Source organism: Vipera ursinii (assembly GCF_947247035.1).
Source record: "Vipera ursinii genome assembly, chromosome: 1".
In the NCBI taxonomy this organism is placed as follows: domain Eukaryota; kingdom Metazoa; phylum Chordata; class Lepidosauria; order Squamata; family Viperidae; genus Vipera; species Vipera ursinii.
The window spans coordinates 191,354,744-191,371,971 of record NC_139512.1 but is presented as its reverse complement, the minus strand read 5'-3'; the positions used below and the strand labels follow the sequence as shown (position 1 = coordinate 191,371,971).

The window sequence follows — 17,228 nt, the reverse complement described above, 5'->3', positions numbered from 1 at the left end:
CTTCCTGGCAATGGAGACTAAATTCCCTCTCTCCCTTTTCTTCCCCATTCCCAGTGTCTACTGACATTTTTGCCAAGCTGACCTAGTCCAGGGCTTTTCAACCAGTGGTACGGGTACCACCTGTGGTACATTGGCACCTGGCAGGTGGTACGCGACCATCCTAGAAAAGTGGTAGTGGGGGAGGGGAATGAGCTGAACCGGTGGCAGCACCGCACAAGCCTGAGCGAGAGACGGCTGGAGCTGCAGGGCTGTCAGGGCTCAGTGGAAGCGCCAGGATCAGCGCCAGGCTCCAGCTGGAGCTCGGGGCTGATCCCGGTGCTTCTGCTGAGCCCAGAAGAAGCGCTGATCAGCTGGAATGTTGCAGCATCTCCAGGGTCTTGTGATTTACATTCAAATGCTTGGCAACTGATTCATATTTATGATGGTCACAGTGTCCCAGGGTCATGTGAAGTGACCAAAATCTGCTGCAACCACCCAGCAGATGGGGGGAATAAAAACCAAACATCCCCCCACCCCACCCCCACTGTCAATCCTCAACAGAAATGCTCACAACAATGAAAACCTCGGTCAGGAGGAAGAGCGCCGCCGGGCGGGCAGGCAGGTGTCTTGCTCGGCTGTGGCTTGGGAGGCACTTTTTTCAGTGCCATTGTTACTTCAAACAGTCACTAAGCGAACTGTTGTAAGTTGACTACCAGTACTTTATCACTTTTTTTCCTTTTGAGGGGGGTCATCAAGTTTTTGACACTTGCTAGGCGACTGGTGGTACTCGGATGTTGCCATATCCTAAAAGTGGTACAATGGGTGAAAAGGTTGAAAAGCCCTGACCTAGTCCATGTGGACACCTCAAATGGTTCTCCTTGGAAATAACTGCTGCAGTTCTGTCTTTCCCTTGGGTGAATTCTGCAACATTTATTTGTCCCTGAACCTACACTTTGGAATGAATTTACAGGATCTGCTCCTGACTATAAGCTACCAACAAATATGCCCAACATTTTCCAACTCTTTTCTTTTTTCCTGTCTCAAGATCTTCATTTATATGCGTAACATATAGCTGTGCATTCCTTCTCCTTGGTGGCTTGTTTTGAAAGAAACCTGAATGGAGGCCTTTTCTTATGTGAGAACAAGTGTTTAAGAAAAGGAGACTTTTTCCACATATGTAACAAAACGTTGAGTACCCCCTGCCATCAGGGAAAGCTCTTTATTGAAAACTTCCAGAAGACTGAATCTGGTGATCAACCCCTTGCTTTTTCCCAGCCTGGCTATATTCGGATTACCATTATATACTGCAGTGACTTTGATTATGGCTTTAGATTCTAGGTTTGCCTTAGAAGAAAAATAAGTATGATAGTTAAATATTGATTGAGATGCTTCACTTTGATCGAGATATTGTTAAGTATTCCAATATAATTCTAGTATTTGATTACATCCTTATCTTTACATTATACAGATTACATCAAACTCTCATCTTGGAACAAACAGAAGACACTGCATTCATAACCTCCCCCCCTCTCTCTCTCACACACACACACTCCTCCAGCCCCAATGTAAAGAAAGAAATTCAGGAGAACATAAGAGTTTCATTTTATCACATGGTCCTAGAAAAGAATAAATCCATTAAAAAGTATATTAGTTGCACAATGTGAATATGAATTACCAGCTGTTACTGTATTCAGAATTTAAGTTGTTTTTTAAACAAACACACACACACACAAAACGATAATATATTTCATCCACTCTCTGCCACTGACAAAATATAATTTCCAGAAAATAAAACAATTTGCAGCAATAATTTTTGCCTGCTGCTTCAGGGCTTCCCTTTCTCTTATACTGCAGTAGTGAGATGGACAGATGCAATACACTGTGCTCTTTACAAATACAATTTAAAGGAAAGCTTTTCTGACTAAGTACACCAATAGTTTTTCACAACATTCTTCTTAATTTTTAAGATGTTTGGCAACGAAAAGGAAAAAAAAATCACTATATTTGATGTGCACAAAAGGAGATCAAGAGGAAATAAGAGAAATACAGCTCAAGTTTTCAAATTTTTATGCAAAAAAGTAAAACTGTCCAACTTTGGCTGAAATAATCCTTTAACTCGGGTGAGTTACTCACATTATTGGCTATGCAGTGCAGTCACAGATATTTTCCCCCCCACTTAAATAATACATTTATATACAAACACCTAAAGGTCAACACAGCTTCACTTCAGAACAATTATACTCAGAGAACATTCATCCAGATGCATTTACAATTTATCCCTGAATTTACTTTAAAAAGATAGGTTGTTTCTATGTAAGGCGTCAGACTGAAAAAAAACTAAAGAGAATTTACTATTTAATTAGGGTTTCATTTGTGATGTAACTCTTAGATTTATTAGATCACAAATCCATTTTAAAAACAAGATGAAGAAATAGTCCCTAATCTTTTCATACTAAACTCCCAATATTCTGGTTGTTATGGTAATAATCATGACAATCTGATCTGCTTTTTTTGAAGGACATTAAACATTCTTGTTATCCTGCAAGTCTCCTTGTCAGAAGCATCTCTGCAGAATGAAAGGCATGCACATACCTTAACATCTTGGTTGGTAAATACCTCTATATCCACTACACAGGCAACTAGAGAAGAGACATCATAGTCCATGTCATGGGCTGGCATCTCCTTCCTGACATAAATCAAGAGCTTATGTAGCCCCAGAGTCAAGAAAATAAAAGAGCTTTCTAACTCCGAACTGATCAGGATGCTCCTTCAGAGAGAGGGGGGGGGGAGAAATACCAGCTTTTCTATTGTCCCTGGTCTCTGCCTAATTCAACCTCCACTAAATAAGCAAAGCCTAGTGCCAGCTAAATCTATTTCTCATTGCAATGACATCACCACATAGACTGACATCAGCTCAGTCCCCCCCCCAAACTCTTTGCTTTCTCTGCTGTATCATCTCTAGAGCAAGCAGGACATGATTATGTGTTTCATCTGAACCTAGACTAAATCAATTGTGGCAAACCTAATCAGCATCTGAGTCATCATAGCTATGTCAACCAAGTGCTTTCTTGGCAAAAGATTAATTCTACGTTTCAAATTTGCCTTGAGAATTAAAATTCCACAGACACGTATCTTACAATGTCTTGCTTTTGGAAAAGGAGAAAGAAACAGCTACTGTAAATATTTCCTGCTTGTCCTGTCATGCTTAGTACAGTTACTGCTATTTTTTCTGATAAAATTCATGTGCCTTTAATAATAATAAAAAAAGAACACAGGTTCACCACCTCAGCCCTATCCTGCCAGCTGGACATAAATCAGCATGAGTACTTGATGCAATGAGTTCCTGGTTTTCATAGAACAAGTTTTTCTCTCGAGGACAGACTGGAAGAGTGAGACAGAAATGAGGAATGTGCAAAAATCCCTCCAAAAAGATGATAAAGGTCCTAACACTATGTTGGTAACCTCCAGTGCTTTCATGAAAAATAAGGCCACATACATATTACACCAACAGAAAAGCAAAGATTTTATAAGGAGGCATCCCTTATACATAGGAATGGATTAGAAGATGGCTATGATGGACAATCTGAAAAATAGAATAGAATAGAATAGAATAGAATAGAATAGAATAGAATAGAATAGAATAGAATAGAATAGAATAGAATAGAATAGAATAGAATAGAATATGGAAGGGACCTTGGAGGTCTTCTAGTCCAGCCCCCCATTCAAGCAGGAGAACCTATACCATCTCAGACAAGTGACTGTCCAGCCTCTTCTTAAAAACCTCCAGTGATAGAGCACCCACAATTTCTGAAGGCAAGGAGTTCCACTGGTTAATTGTCCTCGCTGTTAGAAACTTTCTCCTTAATTCCAGGTATGGTGTCACTAGGGTTTTATAAAGCGGTACTAATGTGATCTTGATTCTATGCCTCTGTTTATGCAACCCAGGACTGTATTAGCTTTTTACAATCCTGGGTTGTAAGACCACACCTGGAATACTGTAGCCAATTTTTGGTCATCATATCACACGGTTGCTGGAATTGGGTATGTCTAGTTTAACGAAGAGAAGGACGAGTAAAGACATGATAGCAGTGTTCCAATATCTCAGGGGCTGCCACAAAGAAGAGGGAGTCAAGCTATTCTCCAAAGCGCCCAAAGGCAGGACAAGAAGCAACGGATGGAAACTAGTCAAGGAGAGAAGCAACCTAGAACTAAGGAGAAACTTCCTGACAGTTAGAACAACTAACCAGTGGAACAACCTGCCTCCAGAAGTGGTGAATGCTCCAACACTGGAAGTTTTTAAGAAGAGACCGGGCAGCCAGTTGCCTGAAATGGTATAGGGCAGACATGTCAAACTCGCAACGTCACGTGACGTCGCGCGACGTATCGGAACTTTTTCCCATTGCCGGCAATGGGATGGGCATGGTTTCTCTGTGATGCTCCGGCCCACGGGCCGGCAGTTTGACACCCCTGGTATAGGGTTTCCTGCCTGAGCAGGGGGTTGGACTAGATGACCTCCAAGGTCCCTTCCAACTTTATTATTATTATTATTATTATTATTATTATTATTATTATTATTATTATTATTATTATTATTATTATTATTAGTCAAGGTTGGATAGGTGTTGTCTTACCATTTTCTTGGTTATTTTAATTTTTGTTTCCAGTTTCTCTTTTGCAGTATTTTCTTTTTGTATGTTGTGCTATAATTTCTTTTTGTGTGAAGACTGATGGAAAGAATGAGTTAAGCAGCTCTTAGAGACACATAGGTTTCTACTCGGTATGTCTTGATGGCATTTTCAGACTGCATAGACCTTGGTGGCTCTTCCTCAGTGAATAACTTCTTGAATATTAGAGACATGACAATGAGATGGACAGGCCACTGGATTGGTATACGAGTAATCTTCAACTTACAACCACAATTGAGCCCAGCATTTCCATGCTAAGCAAGACAGTTGTTAAGCAGGTTTTGCCCCATTTCGTGACCTTTCTTGCCACAGTTGTTAAGTGAATCACTGCAACTGTTAAGTCAGTAACATGTTTACTGTCTTTCTTCCCCATGGACTTTGCTTGTCAGAAGGTCACAAAAGGGGATCACATGACCCCAGGACATTATTATTATTATTGTTGTTGTTGTTATTGTTAATCTTCAATTCAATTCACAGCCTGGAATGTAAAAACTTAATAGTTCAAGCCCTAACCAAGGACCAAGAGCTGTTAAGGTTTCATCTGAGTATATATTTGTTTTCATGGAATTAGTCTGCAAGGCTTCTTCTTGAGCAGCCAAAATGAAGTCTTCCGTTTCTTTCTTCAGCATCCCTGATCTCAGCCTTCCCATGTTAGCTTGTTTAGGTCTGTGTCATGTGTGTGTTTCACTTTGAGAGCGGGCAACTAAATTTCATTTTTGATGTGTGCTGTTGTGCCCACAGTAAAAAAAATGACAATAAAGGTTATCTTATCTTATATTTCATAGGGACGCGGTGGCTCAGTGGGTTAGGACGCTGAGCTTGTCGATCAGAAGGTTGGCAGTTTGGCAGGTCGAATCCCGAGTGCCGTGTAACAGAGTAAGCGCCTGTTACTTGTCCCAGCAGTTCGAAAGCACGTAAAAATGCAAGTAGAAAAATAGGGACCACTACAGTGGGAAGGTAACAGCGTTCCGTGCGCCTTTGGTGTCCAGTCATGCCGGCCACATGACCACGGAGACATCCTCGGACAAGCACTGGCTCTTCGGCTTTGAAACGGAGATGAGCACTGGCCCCTAGAGTTGGAAACGACTAGCACGCATGTGCGGGGAACTTTTACCTTATCTTATCTTTGTATCTACCTTTCCTTCAATGTCCTTCAGGTTTTGACTATTTATTTATTTATTATTATTTTTATTTATTTTATTGGATTTCTATACCGCCCTTCTCCCTAGGGACTCAGGGCGGTTCACATGGCATATATAAATAGGTATACAAAAATTAAAAGAAAATTAAACCATGCCCAATTAAAATACAGCAAAAGTAAGATAATAAAACCAATTAAAAAACCCATATTCCCCTTCAGGCCAGACCAGCTAACTCGAACAAGTGGGTCTTCAACCCACGACGGAAGGATCGGAGGTCCGATGCCATCCGGAGCTCAACCGGCAGTTGGTTCCATAGTGCCGGGGCACCCACAGAGAAGGCCCTCCCCCTGGGGGCCACCAGTCGACATTCCCTGACTGGAGGCACCCTGAGGAGGCCCTCTCTGTGGGCTCGCACAGGGCGGAGGGGAGTTGACGCCGGCAGCAGGTGGTCCTCGAGGTATCCCGGACCCATGCCATGTAAGGACTTAAAGATCATAACCAAGACCTTGAACCTCACCCGGAAGACAACTGGTAACCAATGCAGCTCGCGGAGCAAAGGTGTAACATGGGAGTACCGGGAAACTCCCAAGACAACTCTCGCGGCCGCATATGCATAGGCTCAGTTGTTTCCTTTTGATATTCTGCTTTCAATCTTGTTTTCTTATTTCACCTCCTTCAACAGAGGCTCTTTTGCTTTTTTATGTAGTCATTTAAGCCATGTTTTTCCTCTTCCACAGTTTCACCTGTTAAGAGACTTCTGCCACCCTGAAATCTTGACAAGTACAATTGATCAATATCACTTTTTTGGTGCAGAGCATGGTATATTGTCATTAGTTTTCTTGTCTTTCAATCCAAGTTAACAAGTTCTAGCTGAGTCCAATCAATTATTCCAGCTAAGTATTGTATTATAGGCACTATCCAGGTGTTAATTGCCTTTATGATATTTCCTCCAGTCAGGTTTGATCTCAAGATTTTCTGGACTCACTTTTTGTTGAAGTAGCTTCCTTCACTTGGTTGTTACTTGGTCAGAAGCTTCCAAAACTCCCAAGTACTTATATCCCTCTTCTGGTGTTACTGCTTTTATCAGCTCTTCATTATCAAGTTTGAATCCATCATCTTCAGCAATTTTTCCTGTCTTAACAATTGTTGCACATTTGTCAATGACAAATTGCATTTTAATATCTCCGCTAAACTCCTCAGTGTTTTTCAGCAGTGAGTTCAATTCAGTTTTTGTTTTTCCAAACAGTTTCAAATCATCTATGTAAAGCAAATGGGAAATTTTCAACCCTTTTTTAGCCAATTCATAACCACAATTTGTTTTGTTCAAAATGCTTGTTAGTGGCACCATCAAAAGTACAAATAACAGTGGTGACAATGAGTCACCTTGGAAGATTCCTTGTTTGATTTCAAGTTTACCAACTTTTGCTCCACAGGCCATCAGCTTAGTTTGCCATAGACTTCATGGAAGTCTTTTGGAATTTCTGGATGTTGCTGCTAATTCCAAAAATGTCTAAACATTTCTCAGTCCAACTATGGGGAACAGAACCAAATGCTTTCTTATAATCAATCCATGCCATGAACTAATTTGTTTGTCTTTTCTTTGAATTATTCAAAACCAGTTTATCAATCATTAGTTGATCTTTGAGCCCTCTTGAATTTTTGCAGCACCCTTTCTATTCTACAGGCAGCAAATCCTTGTTTTCCAGATATTCATAAATTTGGTTTGCAATAATGCTTGTAATTTGTATGTTGTTGGCAGGCAAGTGATCGGCCTGTAATTTTCAGATTTATTTCCCTTTTCTGAATCAAAAAGGTTTTTCCAGTTGTTAGCCATTTTTCGCTTTCTGGTGTTTCCAGAACTTGATTCATCTGATTTACTAATTTTGCATGCAAACCTGTTAGTGATTTCAACCAGAATCCATGCAGCTCATCTAAACCAGGGGCCCTCCAGTTCTTGAGCTTCTGTGCTTGTTTTTGCACCATTTCTTTTGTTATGTGAACATTTTCCATTCTGCTGACTTTTTAGTGCTTCTTGTTGTCTTCCCACAAGTTCTAAAATACCGGTACTTCAAAAATTTCAGAACTTGTGGGAATACAAGAAACACAGTAGGAGTGCAAAGTGGATCAAGCAGGTTGAAAGCACTGTAAAAGTGAGTACAGTGGAGATGTTCACATCTACTGGTTCACTCAAAATTGTGAACTTTGCAGAAACTGTTATCATATTGCTTTATTTTCTCTGCAATAGCTACAACTTTTTGTTTTAGCAATTCAACCACAATTGCAATTTCCTTGTTTTCCAGGTCACACCTTGTTGTCTGGCTAATTCTGATTTTTTTTCCAGGTTTCCTTGCCTCAACTTCTTCAAATTAGTTAAATCCAATTGAATTTTCTTTATTTCTAACTCCAGGAAGATTTTCCACTTTGGTTTCCCCTTCTTAATTGCTTTATTATTTCTACCGTATTTTCCGGCGTATAAGATGACTTTTTAACCCATGAAAATCACCTCAAAAGTTGGGGGGTCGTCTTATACGCCCAGTCGTCTTATACGCTGGAAAATCAGTGGGTGTCGTCTGGCAGGAGCCGGCAGGGCAGTCCTGCGCACGCGCGCACTCCCCGGCTGCTCCTTAGCAGCTGGGGAGTGCGCGCGTGTGCAGGAATGCCCTGCCGGCTCCCGCCCGACGCTCTTCCCTCTTGAGGCAGCATCGCTCCCCAGCTCCTAAGGAGTCCTCGGGGATGCTGCCTCAAGAGGGAAGAGCCGGCTCCCGTCCGACGCTCTTCCCTCTTGAGGCAGCTGCCTCAAGAGGGAAGAGCGTCGGATGGGGGCTGGCAGGGAAGTCCTCCTTCCGTTCAACGCTGCGCTTCCGCCGGGCGGTGCTGGCCGAGACGAGCCAGCAGGCAGCCGCCGTGAGCGCGGCGCTGAGGGGCAGCGGCAGGATGGCCCAGCGCCTGCAGGACGGCCAGCAGCCTCACGCGCAGCAGCAGCCACCGGCTCAGCAACAGGTCCGAGCGCAGGAGCCACACCGCCAGGCTGCCCAGGAAAAGCAGCCACACCCAGAGGCTGCACGCCCAGTCCAGCTCCATGAGGGGCAGGGCGGGAAGCCGGCCGGGAAGAGGGAACGGGAGCCCGGGCCGAGCACGCCTCGGCCGACGGTGGGAGGGAAGCGGCACATGAAAAAGAGGCTGCGGGCGGAGCTGCCCCGCCCTGTGCCGAATGGGGGAGAAGTTCAAGGCCTGGGGGGGGGAAGCAGGAGGGGCGCCAGCCGTGGCGGGGTGGCGGCTGCCCTCTGGTGCTGCCTGCCGCCCGGGAAACACTGCGCCTCGGGGGCCGGCAGAAGCACGGGAGAAGCGGGAGGGCCGGCGGGGCCAGTCGGGCCTTCTCCTCCTCTGCAACAGACAGGGAGGGCAGGGCATGTAAGTATTTTCCGACGTATAAGACAAAAAACCTTGAAAAACTTCTTAAAAGTAGGGGGTCGTCTTATACGCCGGGTCGTCTTATATGCCAGAAAATACGGTAATTTTCAAGCCCAATTCTTCAGTAGTAACATAAGCTGATACATACATTAGCTGGTTTGTTTGAGCTAATGTTTCTGTTGGAATAGTCTGGATAGCTTCCTTCACATTCTTCAATACTTTAGCCAAACTTCTCTTACTAACTTGATTCAGTTTTGGCAATTGAATTCTTTCCATCTTTTCCATCTGAGTCTTAATCCTTTTAGTTAATTTGGCTCCAGCTGTTGATTCTTCAAGATCTAATCCAGCTTTTTGTTCCTCATCTGTTACTCTGATTTCCGTCGTTTTCTGCATTTCTTGTTGCTCCACTTCTAAATTATCTCTATTATCAGTTACACTTGAGTATTAATTTTGCTCTGCTCTGCTTGCAATCTCTCCACTAATGCAGAATTACAAGAGATTGTAATTAGTGAAGAGCTTGTGCTTCAAAATAAGTTTTTTCACTGCTGTTTTAACTTCAAATGGTCACCAAACAAATGGTTATAGATCAAAACCTACCTGTTATATAGGTTTGCTACATTCACCTGATGCCTGTATGTTTTCTTAATAGGGGTGTTATAGTACATTTCCAAGGATGGCACATTAAATGAATTGCTTAGGTATTGGCTGGCTGTGTTTCTATATGCCTCCTAGATGGAGAAATACATGCAATATAAACATGTATTTTAAATAGTAGCTGGAGGAGCATTAATATGTCACTAATCCTGGCTCAAGAAGTTAATAGGATTGCTTAACTGTTTCAAATCCCTACATAAAAACTACTGAAAAACAAACAGCAACATATTTAGCAGAGTTGTGGCACAGCAGTTAGAATGCAGTACTGCAGGCTAATTCTGCTGACTGCCAATTGACAGCAGTTTGGCAGTTTGATTCTTACTGGCTCAAGGAAGACTCAGGCCTTCCATCCTTCCAAGGTTGGTAAAATGAGGACCCAGATTGTTGGGGGCAATATGCTGACTCTGTAAACCACTTAGAGAGGGCTGTAAAGCACTGTGAAGTGGTATATAAGTCTAAGTGCTTAATGCTATTGCTAACAATCCCAATAAATCAATCTGTAGTCTTTACAAATATCCTGATTCTCAACATTACTGATTTGTAGAAAGAGTCATTTCTTCATAGCTCTTCTCCAGTTAATACTTGCTGGAGATACCTGGAACTGCATTATTGGTTTCAGAATCACCAGAAATAGGTGTATATTTAGAAATGAGCAAATATTTGATTGCAAATATTAGGGGATGAAAAGCCCCTAGTGTTGGAATTTTGAAAAGTTAAAACTGAACAGTGTTTGCAAAGTTCAACTTTCTTATGGCTTAGAACAGTGGTGGCGAACCTATAGCACGGGTGCCAGAGGCGGCACTCAGAGCCCTCCCTGTGGGCACCCGCACGTCTCGGAGGTGGCAACTCTTCAACCAGCTGCCCCCCACGGGTGTCCCCCCCATGGGTGACACTGAGGTGACCACACCCACCTTGGCCATACCCACCCAATCTTCCATGACTGCCACAGCCACTCCCATCCAGTAGGCCATGCCCACCTGGCACCCAGCGATAAATAAGTGGGTTTTGGGTTGCAGCTTGGGCACTCAGTCTCTAAAAGGTTCGCCATCACTGGCTTAGAACCTTTTGGTCAAATAAAGTCAATAGTCTTCTGTGCCTACATGTAGAATGGCTGATTTTTTTAAAAAAAAAACCCTCATGCTTTCATATTTAATGTATATAGTATACTGCAAATGCTTAGGACCATATTCCAATTCAGCAATATCACTGCTTTTGCTTCTATTCTTAGCACTGTATGATACTTTTCCAGGTCTTGAAGTTTTAGGTTTTGGTTTCTGCTTAAATAGACATCTTGGAGCCAACCCATGTGATTACAGGATTTCAATAGTAATCAACAGTGAGACAGGCTTTTTTCTGTCCTTGCTGCCACGTTTGTTCTCAGGTGGTCAAGCCCATTTAGCAATTGTCTCTCTTGTTTCTTTTCATATCCTTCTCTTCTTCTTTTAAAAGAATTTATATTGTTCTCTTCTTTTAAAAAAGGTAATTTTAGTTCAAGTGTTTAGATTTCCAACATATCAAATCAAATCTTGATGATCATAAACCAGCATAACATTAACATAATGATATCATTTCTACCCCACTGAAGTACCTCTTTCTTTTGAGAAAGGAAATGGTCAAAACAAGAAAGGATATTTGTAAGAGTGGGTGGAACCAAAGTGCAGCTATATTTGCCAGGCCTGGAGCAAACCTGAGAGAAAATAAATTGTGCCTAGTGGCAAGTCCTGTGTGTCCATTTTATGAAGGAACTCTCATGTTATTGCTCCATTTTACATCGGTGCTGTTGTCTGATCATAACCACTCACTTCCACTGTTAGATACGTATTGTTCCAGTATCATCCACTGAGACAGAAGTATAGATTTTATCTCTCTCAGGGGCATGATAAGCCCCGCCAAATCTCCTATAAAGCTGTAATTTCATTTCATTTCAAATACTTACAGAACTCTTCCATACTGTTAGTTTCCACTCCTGAATTCCTCACAAGTTTGAAGCCCAGTCACCATAATCTTTGCTATCCCTGACCTCAAAGCAATCGTCTTTCCAGCTGACTAACAGAAGCCATAATTCAACTGATATGTTGTCCCTCCCCCACTCTGTTTTGCAGTAGTTGATGCTGGGGAATAACCTGAAATCAGTCAATCAATCAGAATACATGTAGCTACTACAAGGAGTTGCAAAATCCCTTGACGACCTTTTAAACATCTATGAAACAATAACATCTTGGCATCGTGCTATGATGTCTGAACTGCTACTAGAAGAGGCTGGCTAAAGCTCAGGAACTGGGGAGAGGTGTAAAGAAGTGATTCTGCCAACAAGCACATGGTCAATTCACATGAAAAGATTCCCTTTAGTATGTTTTCCACAGCTGAGCCAGAAGTAAGTGGCAAAGAGACATGATGACAACACATGATATTAATCTAGTTGAGGGCTGATTTTTGAAGCAGCACAGTAACTATGTAGAAATACCCACAGATTTTCCAGGTTCTCAAGAGCAAGACATGAACAATAGTTGCAGCTATTTCCCATGCAGAATCTCTTTTTTTAAATAATTAAATTCAACAGTCTTAGTTGAATACACTAATACACAGTAATGGATGGACTGCCCATGTCTCTGTATTTTTGATCAGGAAAAACAACTTTGATAGTGGCTTAGTCTATTTAGCCAGGAAATGCAAAATCTTTGCTATCGTATATTTTAGGGCAAAAGAATACTACAACATTAAAAGTTTAGGCAAAGTTTGTTTTCATTCATCTTTATATAGTAGTTGTTCCAAGAAAAATGGGAAAACTTGCTGCCAAACATGTGATTTTTCACTGACTTTTGGGGTGTAATTATATTAAGTTTCTAAAAGACTTATGCTGCCTATTATGGTTTTGATTTTAAAAATATATTCCTTCATTCTTATCACATACTCTGCCATTATCTACTAACCTGTGGCTGCCCCCAAAAGAAAACAAAGGGAAAAAATTACACAATTTTGAAAACCCAAGTATATAATGAACGTCAACAGAGTCACTTCCATGTCTTGTGACACTCACAAAATATTCTATAATATTAAGATAGCGTTTTGTCTTTATAAGAACTCATGCTGATGTTGCTTCAGTAAGGCTGAAGGAACCTTTACATGTTCAATTTCACTCACAAATGTTTTCTGGCTAGAGGACGGTCCTTGAACTATGGAGAAGTAAAGCACATTGCTAGTGAAGGTTGAAGAAAGCAACCCCATCAAAGCGGCTTTGTACAATAATGTAGCCCCCTTACTTCTGAGGCAGAAGGGGCAGCATTGGCTCATTGCACCTGCTCCAATGCCAACTCTGCAAAGAGTTATCTACAAAGGTACTGGGCTGTCCATGCTATGAGACCTCTTCAGCTCAGATATGGGAAGCTTAACTACAAACCCAACAACCCTTGATCGGAGAATACTGTGCAATCAAGAGGCTTTGGTGAAGAAAATTAAGAAGCCTGATCATCTCTCCCTAACCTCCTGGCTGGTATGCTATCTGATGTTCCATGTGGACTAACACTGAATATTGCAAGACCAGATATTTAAACAAAAACAGGAAGAAGATGGACGGACGGACAGATGGACAGACCATCTAAATGTGCTTTCTCATTAAAGATTTCATTTAGCAACAATTCGCAGATACAATTGTAATGAAAAAGTAACTTTGCAACCCATCTTTGCATTTACAATTTTTTCATGTTTGTAAATCCAAATTAAGATTCTAAGCTCAATTATGGTTTCACTTAGTGACTGCTGCACTTAGTAATCAAGTTGCCGGTTCCGATTGTGGTTACTAAATAAGGAGTAACAAACAGTAGTCTTTTTTCTTAAAAAAAAAGTTGCTACTCACCATCATGTTTAAAATACAATGTTAGTAGGAAAAGTACACTTAGTTCTTATATTAGAATTATCATTTTGTCAAGGTGGCAATGAGATTTTAAAATTTCTCCCCCTAACAAACATAGAGAAGTGTTAGACAAATATCATCTGTCTCTTTGTCTCTGAATCAGAGTGGATGTATACAAGAAAACAGAAATGGAAGGCTAATCTCTCTCCTTTCATGCCCTAGGCCAGGGGTAGGCAACCAAGGCTCTTTTATGACTCATGGACTTCAACTCCCAGAATTCCTGAGTCAGAATTCTGGGAGTTGAAGTCCATGAGTCATAAAAGAGCCAAGGTTGCCTAGGCCTAGGCTCATTTCTGAGTCAGTACAATAACTATCAATACATTTATTTTCCATGAAAACTCAATGAAGTTTTACCCTTCCATGTGATATTCTTTTGCAGGTGATAATATCCTGCACTGCAGCCTTATTTTTCTCCCCAGTGATATTTCCTTTGAGAAGGCCAAATTCTGCTGAGTCAGAAAGAAAGCTGAGCACTCCTCCCTCACCCTGTAAGCTATAAAAATTGTCATCAGCCTGGCCTTTGCAAAGCTGCAATATGAAGATAAGGTTGCAAGCGATCAACATTATTCTAAAATCCTTCAAGGGCACTCTTTTTCTATACAGAATCACAGTTTACAATGTATAATTTTGTTTTATCACTTATTTGTGAATCTGACATGAGCATGCGTACATATCTGAGAAATAAATACATGACAGTTAGCATCCAGTTACCCTTTGAAATCAGTTACTATAGAAATGCATTTATGATACAAGGCAAACTGAACAGTTTAAGGATTCTGGATTCAATCCACTTTATAAAGTGAAAAGACAATATTCACACCTTGAAAAAGTATATGGATTATCCTTCAGGCTAGGTCTTTTATCACATTTCTTCAACATGCACGTACAAACATAAGTTTTATAATCTAAATATGAAATTTGTTGTTTTTTCATTTGCAGAAAAATGGAATAAAATGAATTGACATTTAGACCTTGATTGATCTATCTCAGAAAACACAACTGGGAATCATATGCATATAAATTTACATACTTAAGAAGTGCTTGAACTTGCAGTTGACATTTTAAAACTATTACATTTCAGACATGTTTGCTCAATGTCATCTTACACTAATTCTCAACAATTTCAAACTTCAACCAGCATCTAAGTCTTGGAGATTTTTGAGGAAACTGATATATTTCTATGTCTGGTCAAAGCATGCAATTGTGTAATACATTATGTCTGTATATATTATTAGAAAGTGTCACGTATCAGATATTAACATGTTGGTTAGAGAAGCTTTAATAGTAATTGCATTGTTTTGGAAGACTGGAAAACAGAAGTTGCTTCTTTCTTTTTTAAAAAATGAATCTACAGTACAGATAGTCCTTGACTTACAACCACAAGCCCACATTTTTTGTTGCTAAGTCAAGACATTTGTTAAGTGAATTTTGCCCCATTTTATGACTTTTCTTGCCATGATCATGGGGATGCTGCAATTATCATTAAATATGAAAAATGGTCATAAGTGAGGTTTTTCAGCTGTTGTAATTTTGAACAGTCACTAAACAGTTTTAAGTCAAGGACTACCTGTATAAATTTATTTCCACCAAGGAACCCTAATGGTTGATCTTGTTGCGATCATACAATGCAGATGCTGGGGCCAGCAGTCAGTACAACGGCAGCCCATTCAGAAGAATATGGAGATTTAGAATTTTTAGAATACAGCTGGAAGGGATGTTAGAGGTCTTCTAGTCCACCTCGCCCCCAGGCAGGAGAACCTATACCATTTCAGACAAGTGACTGTCCAATCTCTTCTTAAAAATCTCCAGTGATGGAGCACCCACAATTTATGAAGGCAAGCTGTTCCACTGGTTAATTGTCCTCACTGTTAGAAACTTTCTCCTTAATTCCAAGTTGCTTCTCTCTTTGTTCAGTTTCCAACCACTGTTTCTTGACCTGCCCTCTAGTGCTTTGGAGAATAATTTGACCCCCTCCTTTGTGGCAGCCCCTCAACTACTGGAGTATTGCTATCATATCACCCCTATTTCTTCTTTAGACTAGCCCAGGGGTAGGCAACCTCGGCTCTTTTATGACTCATGGACTTCAACTCCCAGAATTCCTGAGGATTCTGGGAGTTGAAGTCCATGAGTCATAAAAGAGCCGAGGTTGCCTACCCCTGGACTAGCCAAACTCAAGTCCTGCATTCTTCATGTTTTAGTCTCCAGGCCTTTGATCATCTTAGTTGCTCTTCTCTGATTTTTTTCCAAGGTCTCAACATCTTTTTTGTAGCATGGTGACCAAAATTGGCTGCAGTATTCCAGGTGTGGTCTTACTAGGGTTTTATAAAGTGGTACTAATACTTCGCATGATCTTGATTCTCTGCCTCTGTTTATACAACCCAGGATTGTATTAGTTTTTTTGGTTGCTGTTGCACACTGCTGGTTCATAGTCAAGTGATCGTCCACTAGGACTCCAAGGTCCCTCTCACAGTTAGTTTTTAAGCCAGGTCTCTCCCAATCTGTATTTGTACCTTTGACTTTTCCTGCCTAAATGTAAAACTTTTGTGTTTTTTCCACATTAAAACTCATTTTGTTGGATAGTTCAAGTTTGTCAATATCTTTTTTTGGATTCTGAGCTTGTCTTCTGGGGTGTTGGCTATTCCTGCCACTTTGGTGTCATCTGCCAATTTTTATGAGTTCCCCTTCTATTTCTTCATCTAAGTCATTAATGAAGATATTGAAAAGTATTGGGCATAAGACGGAGCCTTGTGGTACCCCACTGTTCAAACGTTATAACCCAGAATTCAGCTATTTTTCAAGATTTGCTTTGACACTGATTTGATGGGCTGTTTATTATTCACGCTCGTGGTTTCAGTACGAGACTCATCTCCCTTTGGCGGCCACGAGCGAGTTCCACCAACCCTGATCGCACTGGGGGGGAAAAGTCTGCCTTTTAGTCTCTTTTATATAATCCTGGTAAAAACCGCCGCTGCTTTCAACGGTTAAAGAACCATAAAAGCGAAACTCGGTTTTCTGCCACCTTTTCCCACAATATATATATCTATCTATCTGCAACGGGGGCCATTTGAATCGAGGTGCGCCAGAAAAGACATCTGCGCCTGCGCAACGGGCGGCAGTCCGCATGTGATCCCGGCCGCGTGGCGCCTCTGAAAAAGTTGGTCTTCTACCGCAGCGTTTCCCAACCTTAGGAACTTGAAGATGCGTGGACTTCAACTCCCAGAATTCCCCAGCCAGCATAGCTGGCTGGGGAATTCTGGGAGTTGAAGTCCACGCATCTTCAAGTTCCTAAGGTTGGGAAACGCTGTTCTACCGTAGTCTAGTCAATTCGCGCCACGCTAACGCCGTTGCTTACCTCGGGAGCCGCAGCTGCTTCCGAGCCCTTAAGCCGTCCAGCCAGGCGGGTGGGCGGAGTCCCACGCTTCTATGTAACTCGGCCGTCGGCCGCCG

The 17,228-nt window shown here is 41.5% G+C and overlaps 1 protein-coding gene across 1 annotated transcript in view; it reads right to left on the bottom strand.

The window, feature by feature from the left end:
- The window catches only part of RCAN2 (regulator of calcineurin 2), a gene marked incomplete at its 5' end in the record, with an annotated part of 33,778 nt that extends 16,576 nt beyond the window's left edge, over nucleotides 1–17,202 (bottom strand). The window contains one exon of the mRNA XM_083370181.1: nucleotides 17,134–17,202. Within this exon, the coding sequence (XP_083226307.1) occupies nucleotides 17,134–17,202 (69 nt within the window). The remainder of the gene's footprint in view (nucleotides 1–17,133) is intronic.
- Nucleotides 17,203–17,228: the final 26 nt, after the last annotated feature.